The 21,000-nt window shown below is 31.3% G+C and overlaps 9 protein-coding genes across 10 annotated transcripts; 2 read left to right on the plus strand and 7 right to left on the minus strand.

Annotated features, from left to right (window-relative positions):
* Window positions 1–877: 877 nt before the first annotated feature.
* OCT59_026865 (uncharacterized protein) lies at window positions 878–1,142 on the minus strand (the record flags this gene model as incomplete). The annotated part of the gene is made up of 2 exons (XM_066136550.1): window positions 878–907; window positions 972–1,142. The coding sequence occupies 2 exons, from the start codon at window positions 1,140–1,142 to the stop codon at window positions 878–880; spliced, it is 201 nt and encodes a 66-aa protein (XP_065993026.1).
* An 831-nt stretch (window positions 1,143–1,973) lies between these two features.
* OCT59_026866 (uncharacterized protein) lies at window positions 1,974–3,482 on the minus strand. Its single transcript, XM_066136551.1, has 2 exons — window positions 3,446–3,482; window positions 1,974–3,380 (listed from the first exon to the last, which is right to left on the minus strand). Exons 1-2 carry the CDS (start codon window positions 3,468–3,470, stop codon window positions 2,224–2,226), a joined length of 1,182 nt encoding a protein of 393 aa, XP_065993027.1. The 5' UTR covers window positions 3,471–3,482; the 3' UTR covers window positions 1,974–2,223.
* Window positions 3,483–3,604: 122 nt separating this feature from the next.
* On the minus strand, window positions 3,605–5,540 carry OCT59_026867 (uncharacterized protein; the record flags this gene model as incomplete). Its single annotated transcript, XM_025322133.2, has 4 exons — window positions 3,605–4,973; window positions 5,057–5,083; window positions 5,163–5,267; window positions 5,337–5,540. 4 exons carry the CDS (start codon window positions 5,538–5,540, stop codon window positions 4,095–4,097), a joined length of 1,215 nt encoding a protein of 404 aa, XP_025167052.1. The 3' UTR covers window positions 3,605–4,094.
* Window positions 5,541–7,143: 1,603 nt separating this feature from the next.
* OCT59_026868 (uncharacterized protein) lies at window positions 7,144–10,380 on the minus strand (the record flags this gene model as incomplete). The annotated part of the gene is made up of 5 exons (XM_066136552.1): window positions 7,144–7,690; window positions 7,769–8,012; window positions 8,094–8,371; window positions 8,440–9,561; window positions 9,648–10,380. 5 exons carry the CDS (start codon window positions 10,378–10,380, stop codon window positions 7,221–7,223), a joined length of 2,847 nt encoding a protein of 948 aa, XP_065993028.1. The 3' UTR covers window positions 7,144–7,220.
* A 723-nt stretch (window positions 10,381–11,103) lies between these two features.
* Window positions 11,104–11,355, plus strand: OCT59_026869 (uncharacterized protein; the record flags this gene model as incomplete). The annotated part of the gene is made up of 1 exon (XM_066136553.1): window positions 11,104–11,355. One exon carries the CDS (start codon window positions 11,104–11,106, stop codon window positions 11,353–11,355), a length of 252 nt encoding a protein of 83 aa, XP_065993029.1.
* A 1,363-nt stretch (window positions 11,356–12,718) lies between these two features.
* OCT59_026870 (uncharacterized protein) lies at window positions 12,719–14,598 on the minus strand (the record flags this gene model as incomplete). 2 transcript variants are annotated; one of them, XM_025322136.2, is made up of 7 exons in its annotated part: window positions 12,719–13,148; window positions 13,227–13,371; window positions 13,446–13,740; window positions 13,829–13,958; window positions 14,038–14,143; window positions 14,239–14,464; window positions 14,546–14,598. In XM_025322136.2, the coding sequence occupies 7 exons, from the start codon at window positions 14,596–14,598 to the stop codon at window positions 13,126–13,128; spliced, it is 978 nt and encodes a 325-aa protein (XP_025167055.2). In that variant the 3' UTR covers window positions 12,719–13,125. The 2 variants fall into 2 exon arrangements, with proteins under 2 accessions (XP_025167055.2, XP_065993030.1); XM_066136554.1 differs by having other exon boundaries at window positions 12,719–13,371.
* Window positions 14,599–14,749: 151 nt separating this feature from the next.
* OCT59_026871 (uncharacterized protein) lies at window positions 14,750–16,036 on the minus strand (the record flags this gene model as incomplete). The annotated part of the gene is made up of 7 exons (XM_066136555.1): window positions 14,750–14,792; window positions 14,862–14,991; window positions 15,089–15,098; window positions 15,369–15,464; window positions 15,554–15,562; window positions 15,647–15,739; window positions 15,815–16,036. The coding sequence occupies 7 exons, from the start codon at window positions 16,034–16,036 to the stop codon at window positions 14,750–14,752; spliced, it is 603 nt and encodes a 200-aa protein (XP_065993031.1).
* A 1,845-nt stretch (window positions 16,037–17,881) lies between these two features.
* On the plus strand, window positions 17,882–19,183 carry OCT59_026872 (uncharacterized protein; the record flags this gene model as incomplete). The annotated part of the gene is made up of 1 exon (XM_025330880.1): window positions 17,882–19,183. One exon carries the CDS (start codon window positions 17,882–17,884, stop codon window positions 19,181–19,183), a length of 1,302 nt encoding a protein of 433 aa, XP_025167058.1.
* A 184-nt stretch (window positions 19,184–19,367) lies between these two features.
* Window positions 19,368–20,889, minus strand: OCT59_026873 (uncharacterized protein; the record flags this gene model as incomplete). The annotated part of the gene is made up of 2 exons (XM_025334046.2): window positions 19,368–19,596; window positions 19,694–20,889. 2 exons carry the CDS (start codon window positions 20,887–20,889, stop codon window positions 19,368–19,370), a joined length of 1,425 nt encoding a protein of 474 aa, XP_025167059.1.
* Between the last annotated feature and the right edge of the window lie 111 nt (window positions 20,890–21,000).

Genomic DNA, 21,000 nt, shown 5'->3' on the forward strand with positions numbered 1-21,000 from the left:
TCATATAAGATAGTATGTCGTACACGTATAAGAACGATACATTTGCGTATTTGAGACATGGATCTATTACTATCAGTTCTTGTTGATTCAAGATCTTGGGCTGAATATAACAAGGATACACATATACAAAATGACAAGTTTGATAGGTTTGATGGATTTGATAGGAGTTGAAGATTCCTATATATTACCTTGAATTGAACTGATTCTGTACAGAAAGAAATTAAAGTCTTTCTAGGAAAAAGCTTATTGACTGGATCAAATACATTTTAAGAAGTTTGATATAATGATTTTCTTTAGTATACAAGTATACATAAAAGATTACTCACAACAAGTTCTTGATCACAACTAATGTGGAATTTCTAAAAAAAAGAGTGTAAGTATTAGTTATTTACTAATCTAGTAGTATATAAATGGGTTATCATCTGAAGGATGATGACCCATTTATATACTAAACTAGATCACTTTTTTATCATCCTGGATATACTAATTGGTCCGCCAGTTTATAACTGGCGGAAAAAATCCTAAATACCAATTAGTAGCCAGGTGATAAATATTAATATCAATTTAATTTTGGTTAGAAGAAATTATATTTATAGAAACATTACAGGTTCTTCTTGATGATTGTCTTCTTCAATATCATCAACAATAAAGTTTTGTCATTTCTTGTTGTTCTTCTACTTCACACTTCCTCTTGGAATTCTTTAACAATACTTGGGGATTCTAAAATTTAAGGCTTCTGTAAATGGGTTAGTAACAGTAATTAAGATTATGTTTCAATAGGCACAATAAATTACCGAAGATGAAGCAGATGCTAGGAGTATTTACTGATCTTCAACTGTTAGTTGAACCTCCGTTTCAAATAATGATTTCTTTATAATTAATAATTCCTTCTTAGATCTTTCAGTGCCTGTCAAATTGTTTTTCTGTTACGTGAATATGCTAAATGGAAAGGCAGTTAACTATCAACAGACCTTTGCATCCATTCTCTTAATTCTATAAAGTTTCATAGCTTTATTTTTTGCGTTTTTTGATATCAATTGATGGTTCATCATTGAATGGATTTGACTTTTGTATTCATCTTGAATGTGTTGTTGATCTATCGTTCCTAGACGAGAACAATCATATCTTGCTAAAAATTCCATACATTTATAAAACACCAGTTCTTGTACGGTGTTTATTCAAAAATGTCACAAACAAATCTTTAAAAAAGTTTCTCAAACAAAATCTCTATCAAAAATGTTTCAAACAATATCCCTAACAAAAAATGTCCCAAATGAACCCTTAAAAATTTCACTTCGTCATTTCCCAGATTATAATCCTCCTAGTGGACATCTATGTCAATCTCTCCCCAAACATCGGCCATATGGACAGTGCAAGTTAGTTATCTTACAAGCAAGGTCATATGCACTGTAGGATATTGTATATGCAAAGTATTTAAAGGTAAAAATATATTAGGCTATGCAATAAAAATTTACCATTTTCTTATAAGCAACTGACTACGTTAGTAGATTACAACTAATATATAAATGGACACGCTTCCGGTAATTTTACTGGTTGAGAGTTTGAATGGCGCACCCATTAAGAAACCGTTTCTGATTCGAATAAGGACGGCCAATTTCTTCAGTTATATATCAAAATCGTTAATGCTGAAGAAAGTAATAAAACAAATGAACCAGGAAATTATTTTATACTATAATAACTTTGGGAAAGATCTGTTAAATTATTACAAAACTCTTCATCCGAAGCAGATCGCTAAAATGTTTGCTAATGAAGAGAAAAAAATAACGGAAGACTCCAAAAGAATAGCGAAAAAGCACGAAAGAATTGTGAATTATTTAATGTTAATGGAGGTACAACGTTCCGCGGTGGTTAAAATAAAAGGAATAAGTTAAAATAAGAGTAATAAGTTAAAATAAAAGGAATAACTGAATAGACGCTCATTAGCAATGAACAATAACGATTAAAAATTTATTATATATTCCGACACCGAAACTTTATTAATATTCATATAATTTATATCAGCAAAAAAAGCTATAAACGGTTACATAGATTATGATGTACAGTATGTAAAAGACAAAGCTAATCTGCATATTTTTTTGATCAAACATTAGTATTAAGCTAAAATATTAAAATTAAATCAAAATAAAATAAAATAAAATCTTAATTTGAAATACAAAATAAATGTAATAAAGATACAGCTAATCCAAGTATTCATCTATAAAATCAAATTCTTAAGTGGCGTCGTATTGTAGACTGAAGTTCCCAGAGATCTATATCGCATCCAAGATTAAAGTTTGGTGGGAGATTTCCCACTGGAACTCCGTCATATAATTCTGTCCCGGGAATATTCATTGTGTATATCGGAATACCAGCCGCATTACAGGGAGGAAAAGGAAGATTATGATTATTAGGATCAGGAATCCCAACACCAATATAATTAGCAATCGGTGTTCCCATATCCAGAAGAATAAAGTTCTCAATTTTTGAATCGAGATTTGCCGTTCCAAAGGAGATAACACTGGTTGGAACTAACGGATTGGGGCTTGTGCGAAGGAACAAGGCGGCAACTAGTGCGATAGTACGTGTGTTTGTGTTTGGGTCTGTACGAACTCCAAATATCTTGATGATCAACACAATCTGGATCGTAGTTCGTTGATTAAAATATTCAGCTACCGCTTTGTAAAGATCGGGAAGAGACTGTGAATAACCAACTTCTACTACCATCGTTGGATATGGTCCTCCTGTAGAATCAGCAGCTTGTGCAGGATTTGCTGGTGGGTTACGACGTCTTGCAAAGATCACACAATCAGGCTTTCTTGAACTGGTTGCGCTCAAAGTTAAATCTTGGTTGTCGCCATAATCAAAATCCTGACGATTCCATGCGCCCATTATTATCTTGATAGCTCCCGATGTATATGCATGAGGAGCTAATGGCACTTCATATGCCTTAATACTTCCATCACGTAAATACATACGAACTAAATTGGACTTATCCTCATTATTGTTAATATAACGTAAATAATTATCAAGCGAAACATTTTCTCGCAAAGTTATCTCTCTCGATCCTGTATATCCTTCTTCATTTTCTTCTGTCTCTTCTTCACCTTCTATATGGTCCTTTTGGAATCCGAGCAACTTTTCTCTTGCTGACTTAATAAGCGCAGAGGATAAATAAATCCTTTTCTCTTTTACAGACTGTCTATCAGCTTGGAAAGTAGCTGGGGGAATGAATTGAGTTGAACGAGACTGAGAACGCGTGACGCGTACAGACTGTCTATCACCCTGAGAAGCGGATTGAGTGGTTTGAGTGGTTTGAGTGGTTTGAGATTGAGATGTAGAACGCGTGACACGGTAAGAATAATGATCTCCTGTTTCTGAATCTGAAATTAACACTAGTTAATAGACTTTAATAGATTGGGAAACTGTTAATTACCTATAACCTTACCTGAAGTATTGTAAGGAGAAGCCATAATTTTGTGATTATTAAGAAAATTTAACTATTTCGTATATAAAAATATAAAAACGATTTGATCAGTAGATAAATGATTGATTGCTGCGCAATTTTCGCGTGAAGCGATGCGCAGTAAAGTTCGAATTTTTTGAATTTTTTTTTAAATAGTAACGCGCTTTATTAATAATATACAGTCTAAAACTAGATCTATAATTACTTACAAAAGCACTTAGGCAAAGAAAGAAAAAACTTTCTAAACCCTATAACTAAGTAATTTTCGAACTATTCTAATACATCTATAATTTAAAATCTAACTAAAAATTGTGTTTGATTAAAAATTAAAATTGTCTGTTTCTAATACTACGTTACTATTCTAATTTTACTATGTTTTTGTCATTTTCAAAATTTTCTTTTACAAATTAATTAAGCTAAACTAAAAATAAAATGAGCATTGTAAAAATAAAAATTTTCGAAAAAAATTTTGTACATCAAAAAAGTTCTAAATTGAAAAACTACACTAATTCTGAAAATCCTAGGAAATCGTTCGAAATTCTCTATTCGTCCGCAAGTCTTTGGCAAATCCAAATGCTGATCTCCAATTAGAACTTCTCGGGTTTGTAAATTCTTTTCTGGACAAATTTGTTTATTCGCTGTCGGATTCTTCCCTATGTCCTTGCGTTGTCACTACGCGTTTCTTATTTTTGTTATACTCTTCTTTATCTTCAGTTTTTGTTCTTTTCTCCTCTGGCAAGCGTTTATTCTTATCTAAATCCTCCAATCTTCCGCTAAAATTGTTATTGAGATCATCAAGCTCTCTATGTTCTTCTTCTGTCCTTGGTATTGTTGAAAGAAGTTCAGTTCTTGCGTCAACAAATTTATCTTTCGAAATTGTTTGTGTTGGCACTTTGAATCTGTTTATTCCTCTTTGTGGCTTGTACATCCCATTATCTCCGATCAATTCGTCTTGTAATTTTATTTTCAAACCTTTCCCTAAATCTTCCTCCATCGTTGATTTATAAATCGCTTTAAGTAGATCATTTTCGTTGTTAAAGTACATTAAAATATATTTGATCTTGTTTATTTTAATTACTTTTGCAAAATGTCTACCGAGGGCTGCGTTATAATCTTTAATTATCTCTTCATCTTTCTTATCTAATTCTTCCTTATCTAATTTCCTATACGCTTGCCATTCACATCTTTTTTTTATCGCTGAAGCATCTAATTTGGCGTCAAACATCCTAAAAAAGAAAGTCCGGTCGTTTCTTGTTATTGCTATATTGGATCCTCCTTTAAGGAATTTATCTTCCATTTCTTTTGTTAATCGGATCCTTGCTCGAACCGTCCTATACTTGTAATTCCATTTGACTTCCAATCTTTCTATATATCCAACTTTCTTCAACATTTCGTATATTGTTTCGTCTTTCCAGTAAGCAGGAAAATCGTAAAATTTTAAATCACGTGATCGTGCGGCAAAATGTTTATCCAGAAAATCATCATCCGAAGTTCCTTTGTACTCCTTATCCTATATGGAATAAATTTTTTTAAAAAAAATTTACAACTAGGAACATCAAAATGACTTTAACATTATTGTTACTTATACCCTACCGTTTTGACCTCTGTTTGATTTCTCTTCTTGAAAATTTATAAACAATATAGTTATTCTGTTTTTTTAAGAGAAAGAACCGTTCTTCATTGATTGCAAGATACTTACTAGTTCTTCTGTCAGTTTCGTATCTGGGGAAACTGCCATCTTATCATTTATGTTTTTAATCTTCATCGTTTCTCTATATAATCGTTTTCTTGACTCAACCTCACTCTAAAAAAAACATCTCAATTATATGAACTCTTGTCAATAAGTCATAACTTCATGAAAATCACTAATTACCTTCTTTATCATCGTTTGAAGCACATTCTGAATCTCGGGCCTTTTGATTGCCTTGTCAAAAGAGGAGTAAATGGAAAGAGCTTTTTGACGTGCGCAAACTAAATTGTTTCGATCATCGCTGATTGATTGGAGTTTCTTCTTTATATGATCAAGAATTGGTTCAATGTCATCAGCATTTACATCATTATTACTCGAAACCATCATTATTACTCGAAACAAAATCGAGACAGGCGGAAATCGACCATTCTGAATATACTTTTTTCTTAAAGAAGGAGGAGACAGCCTCCCAAAAAAAACAACAGAATAATTAGTGTTGATTTTATGTGCTTAAAAGAACTAGTTTAGTGTTAAAAAAATCGACAAGACAATATTATGGTCAAGAGTTCCTTAGCGTGGCTACACAGGAGGATTGTAGTGTCCTGCGAGGTGTCTAAGAAGTCTCTTTCCAAGCATCAGCTACATGTCGTCCACAAAAATGTGAAGGTGTAGAATATTGTTGTCCAGCATTCTGGTCAAGAGTTCCTTAGCGTGGCTGCACAGGAGGAATGTAGTGTCCGGCGAGGTGTCTAAGAAGTCTCTTTCCAAGCATCGGTCATATGTCGTCCACAGGGCCATACAAGCGTAGGAGCTGTTGATGCCCAGTGCTACAAACAATGATTACGTGCCTACTCACCTTGTTCGCCATAATAATAAAAGAAAGCAAATTCTAGTATTTTTTAGGTTGTTATATAATTACATAAGTAATAAAATTTAAAAAAAATATTTTTTACAGGTTAAAAGAAATTTGCGTTTATCAAATTATGCGTAATATTTTAACTTAGAGCTTAGATCCGGATTATCCGTTGAATATATCCGTTCACCTGTTTCTTTAAGCTAGTTTTTTTTTTTGAAATAGCTCGACTACTTATTCAAATCGGAACGTTAATTAAACTAATCTCATTCCAAAAAAATACATATGGATTAATATTAAGTAATATGCCATTGTTAAAATTTTATTACATCATATTTACATTATATTCAGTGAATATCCTATTTTCTTACGGATATATCCGTAACCCTAGGATATTCACTGAATAAGCCATTAGGATCATTCATCGGATCTAAGCTCTATTACCTATGCTCCTGCTCATAAGGTCTTTGCTTGGAATTTGACATTGAAATACAGTAAAATGCAACAGATCGCTTTAGTACTATGAATAACGGAAAATCTTATTATTGGCTATAAAAATTTGGGGTTATCTCAAAAATTTAGGGTTAGGGTGTAGATAAGCTAATGGGATAGACGTAGAAACTTCGTCATGTTGTTCCGAACCTTTGTATTTATTTTTATTGTGCCAATAAAAGTTCTTGCCGGAGCTATGTGACGCAATGCTCATATCACAATAGCATTTGGTTTAGACAATCCGAGCTCATCATATTTTGAAAGACTTAAACCTTCCACAGGATTATCTAGTGCGTCTAATAGTGCGTTGTGTTCTGATACTCTGAATGCATCAGATCTAGAAAATGCGTCGAAATAATCCTTTTTTTGCTTGCTCCCTCGTGCCATCACACTCTCCGGTTAATGTATTAATTCTTAGTCATAAACCATTTTCTACATCTACATTCCTAGCATAGTCACCTAATTGTTAACATGATCATTATTAAATATTTAAGAATCACTTTATCAATCTTATTAACATTGGAAAAAATTTTAGCTTCTGCAAAAATTATTATATATAATCGAAAAATTTACTAAAATTAAAGAACCCATATTCATATATGGCTGAACGATAATAAAAAATTACTTTTTTTGATCTCAATTTTATTTTTCTGCATTTTGCTATTAGTTGTACTTATGCAAATATATATATATATATTTTTTTTTTAACTATTTAAATAAAGTTATAATTCTTGATTTTTATAAGATATATTTACAGTATCATTAAATCCTATTCCTTTTACTCGTTTCTTTCTATTCCATGCACCATCACCATACATCCCATCCCATTTTCTTAGTTCTATTAAACTTGACATATCTTCTGAACACGAAGGTGTTACTTGTTTAAGCGCCACTTGAAAATGATGTTCTTTTAGAACTCTAACATGTAATGATTGTTCTGTATTATTTTTTTTCAAATCATCATTATTTTTGTCTATTTTATTAACATTATTAATAACTCTAGCCTTTTCACTCTCAGCATCTTCACGAACTGCAGCCAGAGCAGCGCTTATACATAAATTTTTCAAATCTGATCCGGAATAAAATTTGGTGGACCTAGCAAGATGGTTCAATGATATTAACGAATCAAGCTTTTCATCGCGAAGGTGCAAATTAAGTATCTGCTCACGATCTTTTTCATTTGGCAAATCAACTATAACCAATTTTATAATTATTATGTTAATAAGTAAGTCTCGAAATATTCATCTGATAGGAAAATTTTGTGATATACCTAATATTCTCCTTGGCATTCTTCTTAAAATGGCATCATCTAAATCAAATGGTCTATTTGTTGCACCCATAATCAATACCCCATCATTACGTGATGTTAAACCATCCCACTCGGTCATAAATTGATTTATTATTTCCCGATGTGCACCATTATGAATGTCTGAGTGTCTAGAGCCAAAAATAGCATCCAATTCATCCAAAAAAATAACACATGGAGATAATTTACGAGCAAGGGAGAAAATTGCCTGTCAAATAAAATATCAGCAAACAAGTATATATAAATAGATTTTATATTAAGGGTAAATATATTGAATACGAATTCATACCCGGACATTCTTTTCACCTTCACCAACATACATGTCGTATACATCACTAGATTTAATATCTATTACTGTGCTACCACTTTCTTTAGCGACAGCTTTTGCAAGCATGGTCTTTCCTGTGCCTGGTGGACCAAATAATAATACACCAGAAATAAAATGTTTACTCAAGACACCATAGGAAAATGATTGCGGTCGCATTAAGGGCAGAGTAATCAATGTTTGAAGAGTTTGAACAATTGATTGAGCCACATGAATATCCGAGAATCCAACTAATATATTTTCTACAATAAGATTTGACAAATTAACATTTTAATTATTCACTCCTTATAAGTTTTCTTCAATAATTTACCTGGATCTACAACACAAGTCAGAAGTTTTTTTTCATATTTATCCAAGTCTTCTTTCCTTAGATTTTTTCGGTTCATTAAATTAATCTTACCATCACCAATTCCTTCGATGCTAACCAATTTTTCAGGACACTTACTCATGGAATTATTATTAGTCGTAGCAGACTCAACAAAATCTTTACGTAACTTCTGGTTAGTTTTTAAAATATTTGAAGCTTGAATAAAATGTTCAACGTCCAAATAAATTGAATCGTTTGATGGCGAAATGTTTTGATTAGAAAGGGCAATACCGATAGAATTTATTACCAAATGATGAACGCGTTCAAATCCCCAAACATCATTATCTATGCCTTCTAAAGGCGTAAATAGGTTTGCTAATTCCTTAATGTTATCAGTTTTAAAATACGCCCCTTTACTGGCACAAATAGCTTTTAATGTGCGTACATTAATATGTCTTATTGCGATATTCTTGTCATGTGCTATCATTTTTTGTAAATTTTGAGCCTGTTCACTTGAAAATGGTGGTAGAATAGTTATATGTGTGAATGCTGCTAACATTGCTGGATTAGGAAATGTTTCAATGCTAACCCATTGGATTTCGTGAGAAGGTACATTGGAATTTATCATAGACTTTTTATCCATAGCTAATAACGATGGAGAATAACCTGCAATAATCATGATTTGTTTTCCTAAATGTCTTTGATTCTGTACAGCCTCGACCAAGCCATTAATTAACGCGGTACAAAAAGTAGTTGGAACTAAATCTCCAACATCCCGAAAATATATTATTTTGGGGGATGACGATGAGTTGGATGATGATGGAGGTGATGCCGAAACTAAAGTTTCAAAAAATTGATCAATTTTGTCTAGGATTTCTTTCATTTCTGCTCGTAGAGACCCATTAGCTTGAGATGAATTATATTGAAAATTGTCAACCAAAGTTTTATTTTCATAAGCAGAATTACGGGATATTGAAGGTGACAATTCAAAACCTTCTTCTTCCTCCATAAATACATCATCCTCCAGTTCATTATCGGAAGAAAATGAAGAGGCTGTTGAATAGGGTGATGCTGCAATGTATGGATTAAAGCCTTTTAACTCAGAAAATAATGGCCATGGTGTTACTAAAAAAATTATTTTAAAACATTATACTGTGAGTGCTTTGATCTTAACATATACATTTGATCAGCCGAAATCATCTCACCATTACCCTTCCGTGAAAACATATTGGCTGTCAATTCCATTAAATCTTGGCGATCAAATATTAATAAATCAGCACGTAAAGATGCTGCGATACTTTTGACAATCGAATCTAAATAAAATGATGCTCCTTCCATAGGGCAATTTAATAGTAAATGGCCTCTTCTAGTAGGTACAGTATTACTCTTTGGAATTGGTAGCAGATTTGCACGTGCACTGAACAAAATTTCATCACGTATCCCATTATCCAAAGGATAAGGTAATGATTCAAAAGAATTGTTGTTATCTTTAAATGATAAATAGTTTTCTTTTAAGAACAATGGAGGTATTACTGGTTTATATGGACTTATAGTTTTTCGTAAACGTGAACGTAATTTTGGAAATGCTGTACGTAGTTTTCTTGGAGATCTGAGTAAATATTCTCCAACATTTTCTGCTCCTGTTTCAGAAAGTTGTGTTATACTTTCCTCTACTTGTTGTCTATTTTCAGCTTCATCGTGATTGGACGCTGAAACGGGTATTTCTTTTGCATTCGAAGAAGAAAAGCTACTTATATTATTGTCCTTGACAGGTTTCAACGGTGAACTACTATTATTCGGCAAATCATTGGGTGAGGTTGAAAAAGTCCTTGGAATAGTAGTTATACGAGTTATACGTTTAAAAAACTTTATTGAGCAAGCTGTTTTTTGTCTATTTACTATAAGTGCACATTGAAAGGTTCTACCAGTTAAACTTCCAAGCATTCTTGATTGTTGCTAGAAACTTTCAAAAAAAAATATAGACAATCTTTAGGCATTACGTAAATATATAAAATTACGTTACACTAATAACACTATGCAAACCCGTTTTAAAAAATTTTTTTTTTAATATATAAAATTCCCGGTACAAGTATACTGTATACCACAGATATCGTATGACTGCATGAGTTGATATTTAATAATGCATCGCGTAACTTTTGCTGTTTGCATCACCTTTTGTAAAATAATATACTAATCTACGAGCCACTTTTCGATTGACACTTAGACAAAAGTTATATCGTACTTAGATCCGATTTCTACCGAAAGAGAGCATAGGTAAAAATGGTCGGCAATTTCACCTGACTTGCTAGATCTTCCTCATCTTCCTCAGTAATATTATTCATCACCGGCATCACTCCCCACCGCGCACAACCATGTCACCGGTCACGTGGGGTGAAATTTTGTATTTATTTCATGGGGAGTTGGAAATAAATGGGTAATCCGTACCAGAGTGGTGCTTAGGGCGGTTTGATTATAGCGTAGTATTAGATAGCGTTTGACTTTTGTTTTATCTTTTGTTCTTGTCTATCTTTCTGTAATCTTGTTCACATGGATATTAAAAATAAAATAAATGGGTCCCTAGTGACCTTACAAAAATTTTTTATAACTACATTAATAACAAAAAACTATGGTTTTCGCTTTTCATTAAATTTATAATACCCTTCCTTTATGGAGAAAATTAATTCGTTAATTTGGAATCGCCGTAATACCCATGTTAAAGATTGGGAACGGGCTTTATCCATTACTAAAAACAAAAAAAGATTCTATAGACGACAACATTCGAATACTGTTGATGCACCACCAGTTCAAGACAATTTTACCGATCCGCAACCACGACGAGTTTATACACATCGCCGTATTGTCTCTTCTCCTTATTCTCGGGAAGGAGGTTTTTATAATGATCGTGCCCACATCAAGTAACTTTTTACATTCAGGACATTGGACCAGTCATCGTGATAATTTTTGGTTCGATAATATAGATTTATTTTCTTTTTTAAATAATAATTTTTTAGGAAATCTCATACTAGATACAGTACATAGTTTTTTTTTATGTTCTCATTTTTTTTATTTTTTCCCGATTGGTAGATGGGTTCTGGGACGATCTTGGATCCGACCCGTTCTCATTCTTTTCTTAAAGGTCAGGAATCGTCGCCTTTGGGCGGCTTGATTGTTAGTGATAGAATTACTTTCGACTCATTTGTATGGTGTCCTTGTAATTTTTACTTCAATTTGGTTTTTCTGTAACATAAAAATAAAAATAAAAAAAATAAATGGGTAATCCCCTGGAGCGTGTCACTCATTAAATATTAACTAATTTAACTATTTTAAACTAAAATTAGTAATTTCCCGGCTATCTATATGAGACCGGGAAATAAATAACTAAACGAAGATTGGTCATTTATAAACTCAGCTAATCACTCGCAATTTTTAAAAATTAGTATGAAGGTGATAAGGTGATCATGAGTGACACTTAGTGCGACAGGGCATAAATTGGTGGTGTTACTACGGTAAATCACTTGCTAGCAAATAATTTTCTGTCACGTGATAATAAATTTATGTATTTTTTATAACCTGTACAATGATTTTTTTTTTTACGTTTTAGAATTAGTGCCTTCAATTTTTTCATTCTACTTCCTGTTCTATTTCGGTTGGGTTATAGAATAGTTTTTTCTTTTAATTCTAGCCAGGGCTTGATTTATTGGGCGATGATTCTACATTGTGTATTTTTATAATTTTCTAGTTTGTTAAAATTACCAAATTATCAATGTATTCTCCTGGCTTTATACCTTAAAATAAATAAATAAATAAACAATAATTTTTTTTTTTGTTACCTGCAGCACATTTAGTAATTTATTAAATAAAAAAATAAGTAGTACAAATAAATATACTATAAGAACTAAAATTCTATTTTAATTAAGTATAAATTAAAAGTTTTTTATTAATAATTAGCGAATTTGAGATCGAAAAATAGTATTATTTTAATTAAAATCATTTTGCCGTTTTCAAAAATGTGTACAATTTGACATGTCTCAGTTAAAACTTTATTTATTTCAATCATTTTTTTCTAAAGAAATATCAAGATCTTGAGATTACGTTTGTAAAAATATCGATCTTTCACACATGGATGATCGAATCGCTCTTTGCATACCGTGGATCGATATCAAACCCAAACTTTCTGAGAATATTATCTTATTGAATGTTAAATAAAGCACAGAGTATTTTGCAAAAAGCATCTGTATTCCGATTACTGATTACTGTGTACAGTGCACCATTCTTGTACAGAAGTTAGCATACATATATTTTTATTTTTCCAAATTCAAGTAAAACAAATGATTATATTACAGATAAAAATATACATGACAATTTTTGTAACATCTGAATCGCAATGCACTTAATTAAAGCTTTAACTATTCAATAAGACCTATTTCTTGCAAATTAAAATATGTATCTTAAAACAATCAGTCAATAATTCTTGCTGTTTGAAATCGCTTCTATGTTGGGATTCCTAAATCTCACAAAACCGTAATAATAGTAAGTTCAATTCGGCTGTATTTTCTGATGGGAGCCCCAAGACTAAATTAATTATTACTACAATTTTTCTTTTGAGGAGGTGAGGCTTCTGCATTTGCAATCATGGTATTATCATTATCAATTTGCAAAGGATCACTTGTAATATACGTCAATATACTATTAAAACTTGAAGTAATCAAGTCCTAATATAAAATCATTAATTACATTAGTACCACACTACCACTGTATGTTGTACAAAATAGCCTGTGCAAAACAGTTACCCGCAACATCCATAAGTTTGAAGCAAAAATTGGCAACTCTTTGAAAAGTAAGAATGCAATTGTTGGATAGGAGAACATCATCTCGAGTTTGAAATAGTAAATTCCAGCAAATGGCAGCACATACTATATACATATAAGTTGTGATCTACAAGAATTTATGAATGGAAAAACATAAGTATACATCGTAGTAAATTTATCTATTCAGCTCATAAAATTTACCATATATTTGTACACCGTACACTTTATCCTCCTAAATTTTTCGAAGTCGCCTGAGTATTTGATGTATACATAATTCAAGATAATTTTAAGCATCTTTGCTGTTTTATTTCGATCCCCCACGTAATGGATATGATCAGGTTTTGATGGACTTCCTGAGACTTCCAAGGTCGAGAACTCTAAACCAATATCCAAAATTGACATTATTGCATCGATTTTATTCCCAGAACACCGTCTATTATCATCTTTTAGTGAACGGTTGAGTAGAATAGCAGAACAACGCAAGGTCTTTTCACCCCTGTTGAAACATCAACCGTGTATAATGAATGACTAACGGGTATGAAAAAAAAGCCATTACCTAACACATCAAAACTATTTTAACTTACCAGTAACATTTCAAAAGTGGTTTATCTTTAATTAACATTATATAGACGCGAGAGACATATCTGATAATATAATCATATTCGGTTTGCTCTTCTTTTGAAGAAATTTCTACTATTTGGGAACTGTTCCCGGCTATGATAACACAAAAGTTCAACGAGTTCAATGTTAGCACAAATTCGATTGCAAAACAGAAATTATACAGGATATTTACTATATTTCATCAACTCCAAAGACAGCTTCTTCCATCTTATATTTCCCTCTTTGCGTAACTTTTCACATTCTGTCTTTATCGCATCACATAATCCTTTCACGGTGTTCTGACAAAATAAACATAAATGGTCCCAGGAATTTTTTTCTCAATATTGGCTTATAAAAAACCAACAGCAAATCAAAATTCACTAAACATCCCTACCACATTTTTCGATATTTTTGTTAAATATTGCCTGACGTCTTCCGCCCGACCATCTTGATCAGCTAAGGAAATGGAGTCAGAATCTGACGCTAGCATAATTTTATTTGGCTCAGACATCAAAAACTTCTCAATAGTGCTTATGATATTGTCCCACTGATATTTGAAGAGCTCTCGGGCTTTTGTCCCGGATGAACTGTTTGTGTCTATGATGTTGTAACGCATTAAGCTGTAAAATAAAGTTTTCATTAAAATTAATATCTATTGCGTATAACCATATAACAGGAACGATAAAAACAATTATACATACTCTTGTTTATGTATTTCATCGATATATTTTGTAGATTTGCGCCATCTTTCCATTGTTGACCGGATACATATATTGTTAATAATTAATTTAAAATCAACAGGCGCGCCAGAATTTTCTTGTAAAAGGTTGTCTTCTCATCATCATGGTCATTATTCCCCTCAACATGTACCGGGGAAAAAAATTTGTCTATTTTCGAGTCTGTTATCAAGTCTGTTTTCGTCCTTTTTGTTTGATTTTTATACTCGCCCTAAAAGATTGAAATACAATATGGTTAGTTCTGCTGATTCTCGACTACTAGCTAAAAAAAGACACATACCTCTGGTCGATCTCTTTTTTTTTGGTACACATTTTGTATTGAAAATCACCTTGAAAATAGGCTTCTTGTTGTCCTTCTAACCCTAACCCTAACCCGGGAACTTTACTAGTTATATTTCCAACTCCATTTACTATAGTCTATAGACCCATTTAAGTTCCCCTTAATTGATTGGTGAATGTTAATCTGCCTCTGTGAGCGCTTTTTCTCCCAATCATTTGCTTTCTTACGGTCAGGACCCTAGCATAAAAATTCTGGAATTAGTAACAATCCTTGACTAACATTTTCAATCCCACCAGAACATCAGCCTGCCTAGAAAGCCAACTGTTGTCCCAGTGAGTCCAGTACTGGATCGGCTAGAAACCTTTTGCATCAGATAACCTAGAAAGCCATCTGTGCGTCAATACTGGTTTCGTGGCTCGGCTAAAAACCTTGAATGACCGGCAACCTAGAAAGCCTCCGTTCACACCACTTTTTCATTGATTCAATAAAAATTAAATTTTCACTTGCCTTTTTAAAACAGATGAGAAGCAATTGTGCTCTTTCAGTCCTTTCTCCTTGTTGATTGTTAGCGATTTTCTCGAGACCTTTTGTATATTTGTCTACCTTTGCATCAAACGGTTCAGTATCGCACTCGTTTAGAAAGTCAATAAAGTTCCAATTCGTAGGATTCTTTTTAAAATATTCGTGAATACCGGACATGACTAATATATGTATTAGTCACTTTGTTGAAACGAATAATCGATAATGTAACGATGTAACGTCAAATGTTGCCAAGAAAAACTTACAAAGAAATTATACAAAAAAAGGCCGAAACACTCGGATTTTACGTGTTCATATGTGTACTTTGTGATTTTTTCTGAATAGTTAGTACTCCTATCCTTTCTATACACTATATATATATTATTTTAATACAATCCATCAACACTATATACATAAATTCTCGCCGTAGTTACTTTTTCACCGAATGATATTGCTTGTGTGTTGCTAAATCCTTCACCAATTCGCATCTTTATCTCACCAACGACAACAACATTTAATGGATCTAAAGTTGAATCTCTTTGAATGAAGACAAAATCCAGTTTTCGAGTTCCCAATAATGGCCAAGCATGTGTGTCTTTAACAATAAGCTTGTTGTTTAAAGTGCCAAACTTCTCTAGTGTATTCTTGTATTTCATCTACTGCAACTTTGTTGGCGAAATTGAAAACTTTCCGGGACCTTTTGCTTTAATAGTATCGATCAATTTTAATGGAAAGTCAATGTCAGGACCTTGTTACGCCGCATCATCATATCGGATAACGTTGAATAACCTAAACACAAATTATTAATGGCGTTTGCAGAAACGGTTGATTTGATCGGATTAATAACATACCTTGTGAACACATGCTTCCTTCCAACAAATAACGTAATTTCTTAATTTCCACGATTTATTCTTCTTTGAAGACTTTGAATAATACCCCTCTTCAAAGAAGAAAAATTGTCTGTTCAAGGAAGAGTTTAACATTATTGGTTAGGAAATGGAAAAGAGATATCACCAGTGTGTATGTCAACAAAAAGACAATGTTATATTCGCCAACAATATCAAATACTTTCTTAATGTTTTGCTTCTTTTCCTGCATCTTATCGTCAAACTCGCCCAAAAAACACATTCGCGTTATCGTAGAGAGTCGTAATAAGTTTTGTCAACGCGAGTGAACGTTATCTTGTCTGATTTCAGAACTAACGTACTTCGATTATATGTAACATACCAGAAACTAATAACTTTCTCAGATATTTAACCCTGAGATTCTTCCAGATTAGATATCTTGTTAGGATTGTTGGTGATATAAACCAGTAAGTCTCTAAATTCATCCTCTGTAATTCCAGATTCTAGGAGGAGAAGGCGGTTAAGTTCTCGACGAACATTGGTTGCAGCAGAGGTAGAACCATAGAAGTCGAGGTAGAAGCAGAGGTCAAAGACAGTTAAACGCGAATATGTTACTTTATTTGATTTAAATAATGTATTATATTATTTTGTACGATAAATCCCGAAAGAAAGAATTTTTTTTTTGTATTGTATATGTATGAAATCGTCAGTCGCACAGATGATCTGATGATTAGCTAATCAGTTACGCGTGACAAGGCTTGGGAAGAAAATTGATAGTAGTAATGTGTGTAATATCTTTTATGAACCATTACAGGTAAGACAATATTTCGTTCCATTTCTAAGCTTGGATTGAGGTTTTGCTAACATACTTATCATAGTTTTTGATAATTGCCATGGTTCAATTGGCTCATGTCCGGTTTCTTTTTCATATTTTTCGTACAAATCTTAACTGCAAAATAATATTCATTATTATGTAAAGATTACATATCATAATATTCCCTCGGACGTTACTTTTTTGGTATTTGTGTACGACTTATACAGTATGTCTATATTAATAGTATTTCATGGACTCGTATTCAAACTATATAACAAATTAAGTATTTAATAAAAATCATGTGAATATTTTTTATTGATTATTACTAGAAAAATCCATCATTTAATTATTGATCAGGCACTTACGTGACATTCAATCGAAAACAGCACGTTATTTCCTATTATACCGTAATTATTTAGAAAATTATTTTAATTCAAAATCAACTATTTTAAAAACAAGATCTGCGCCTTTTTTGTAAACCTAATGATTGGGGTAATATTAGTTCTAGATAAATACTGTATGAAATTAAAGTTTTCCCAAATTATAATCCCCGATAACATGTAAAGATTATGTGTAACCCGGCAACTCATCTGTGAAACAAGTATTAATTAAATTAAGAATCATAATTTATAATGAAAATGAAGTAAAAAAAGGAGGATGTCGATCTCAATGTGATTTTTACTATATACACAATATAGGATTTGATGAACATGAATGATTATTATAAAAATGTAAAAAAAAATGTATATATATATATTACTAATATTTCATATTTCAAAAAAAAAATAAAAATAAAAATAAAAAAATAAAGAAGAGAAGAAAGAAAAAATTATAATTGAACGATGTGGAATCTGCTTTTATTATTAATAACAATTGCTCTTTCTTCTTTGATACATCCCGTAAATTCAATATGTATGGATCATGATCCAATAAATTTAAACAAGTTATTAATAGTAGATTGCGCACCTAAAGTACCTAAAGCACCTAAACAACAAAATAATAATAATAATAGTTTTCAATTAAATGATGAAAAATTATTTCAAATAAATTTTAATTGTCAAATAACAGATAATAATATGTGTAATAAAGTTGAAGACATATTTAATATGGCAGGGGATATTGTCACCTATGCTCTTGCGCTCAATACACCTATAATCGTTAATGCTAAATTTTACGTTATGGATCCAAAAGAATTAGGAGGGGCAACACCAACTAGATATATTTCATTATTAGATGAAGATGATCAAGTAGAAAGATTTTATCCACAAGCATTGGTAAAACAATTACAATTAACATCACCTGTAACATTCTCATATTCAGAATCAGATATAACAGCAGAATTTAATTCTTTGATAAATTGGCATTTTCCTGATGATAAAGGATCAATAAAAAAGGATCAATATGACATTTTATATACGATTCTACATGAAATTATTCATGGTTTAGGTTTTATATCAAGTTGGAGGGGTTTGGGTTTAGATACACCAGAAAAAGAATTAACTCCTTTTCTTGTAACTGGTTCAGATGATACTTCAATTACTTCATATGATATAGCAGAATCTCCATTTATTTTTCATGGATTTCGCGAAACTATATTTGATAAATTTATCATAATTAAGGATAGTAATGGTATACAAACGAGATTATCATCATTCGCCAATGAATTAAATCAATTTAATACTAGTGCAAGTCAATTTATTGATTTTTATGATCAATTACAAAATACTCCACAATATGAGGCAGCTAAAGATGTATTAATTTTTAGTACGACAAAAAATGATTTTATATTCATGCCTAAAGGTAGTAATAGTATTCCAGATGATGGAATTATATTAGAAACGAAGATAAAACCTTATCAAGCGGGTTCTTCTATATCTCATGTAGATTCTATTATTTATAATATTGGTAATCCGGATTTTTTAATGAGACGTGAAAGTATTTTAGGTGAATCACTTAATGATTTAGTTATTAAAAGTGGTAATATTACTGGAAGTGCTATCGGTCCAAAGTTACTTAATATCTTAAGTTCAATCGGATATAATTTAGCCGATAATCCGATTAAATCTTCTGCAACAAAACAATCGATAGTAGATTTTAATTTAATAATAACTTTATGCATAATATTTATAACATTGAACATCTAACGCTAATAAAATTTTATTATCAAATTTCATTATTATTATTATTTTTTTTTTAAAAAAAAAAAAATATGCAAAACTAAATTGTTATTTCTAAATAAGGATTTGGTCGATTGTTACGTGGTATATAGACTTTTTACATGATTCGGTTATTATTTACAACCAAAATATGAAATTATTTTTGCTGTACTTATAATAAATGAATTTTTATTAAACTCAATAAATTAATAATAAATATTACTTTGAAATTTGTTTTATAAGTTTTAATACCACCAGATTTTTCGTTACTTCCTTTACCATTATTTGTACTTGAGTCACCCGGTTCTATTGGTATACTCATAGTTGGATTAAAATCATTTCCATTTCCAATTATCGTGACACTTGGCTTATATGGGTTAGTATATTCTGGTGTGGAATATCTTATATGAATATTAAAAAAAAAAGAAAAAAAGATATTAGAAAAACGTGTAATAATTTTAATATCAACCCCCGTATTATCATGATTAAAATGCTTACCCCAATGTTTCCAATACTAGTTTTAGATTAGGTCCTATAATAGCATTATAACCTGCATTATTATTTCCATTATGTGAAGTAATCAAACTATCTAAATTAGCTCCATGATCCGCTAAAAATTTCATAAGGAAATCACTCGTATTATTATATTTTTTAAAATCCACATGACTTATGCTCGAACCTGTTTGATAAGGTTGTAATCTAGTCTCCAAAACAACTGATTCAATGGCTTTTGTAGTCCCTCTAGGTAAAAATCCCAATACATTCGGTGTAATAGAATAACTCATCATTTTTTCTGCTATTTTATATTGAGGTGAATTACGAAATTTTGTTACAAAATCTATATCATTTTCAAAAATTATACCAACTTCTTTTTGAAATTTATTTATATCTCCTGTTAATGCTGATATTTTTTTTCCTGTTGGTATATGAATTAAATATCTATCAAATGCTGATTCTAAAAATCCATTAAATTTAAATTGTTCTGATGGATCTTTACCAGTTATTAAAATTTCTGGTGTTAATGCTTTAGGTTGATCATTCATATAATCTTCCCATCCTGACGCAAATCCTAATCCATGTACAATCTCATGTAAAACTACATATAAAAAATCCTGTTGATTACGTGTTATTGGAGGATCTCCTTCAAACCAAAAACTTGTTCCTCCAGCATTAAACAATGCCATTATATCGAAAGGTCCATATGAAGGATGTTGTTTAAATTGAAATTGTTTTACTAATGCTTGTGGATATAATCTAACTAATCCATCATCATCTTGTAATGGAATCGTTCTAGCTGGTGTCGCTCCTCCTAATATTATAAGTCCATCTCCCTTTGGACATTCTCCTAACGAAGTACAAAAATCTAAGAAACTTGCATTTAATTGTATTGGTGTATTAATTAATAAAACAGATGATAATATTTTACCAGCTGTTTCAAATGCATTTTTCGCTTTATTACAAAGAATATCGTTTTTTATTCCACAATTGAATGTTAATACAATCATATTTTCATTATTTGGTTGTGTTAATTGTGATAATGAATCAAATTTAACGGAATTTTGTTGTAATGGGCATTCTACTGGTATCTTGTATGATTTTTTTAAAGGATTTGGGTAATCAAAACATTGTGATAATGTACCGAGAACATTTAAGGTTATTATTAATAAAATTATCATTAATAAACATATTTTCATATTTTTCAATGTCTGATTACTTTATGTATAAAAGGAAATGAGTGAATTATTATTATTATTTTTTTTTGTTTTTTTTTTAATGTCGAAGATAATGAAAGTATGGATAAATTG

The sequence above is a fragment of the Rhizophagus irregularis genome, chromosome 7 (genome assembly GCF_026210795.1).
Source record: "Rhizophagus irregularis chromosome 7, complete sequence".
Classification (NCBI taxonomy): Eukaryota; Fungi; Glomeromycota; class Glomeromycetes; order Glomerales; family Glomeraceae; genus Rhizophagus; species Rhizophagus irregularis.

Coding starts and splice junctions, on each gene's coding strand:
- OCT59_026866 (XM_066136551.1), bottom strand. CDS start 3,470: ATGGCTTCTCCTTACAATACTTCAG. Junction 3,381..3,445: donor TTCTCCTTACAATACTTCAG/GTAAGGTTATAG, acceptor TGTTAATTTCAG/ATTCAGAAACAGGAGATCAT.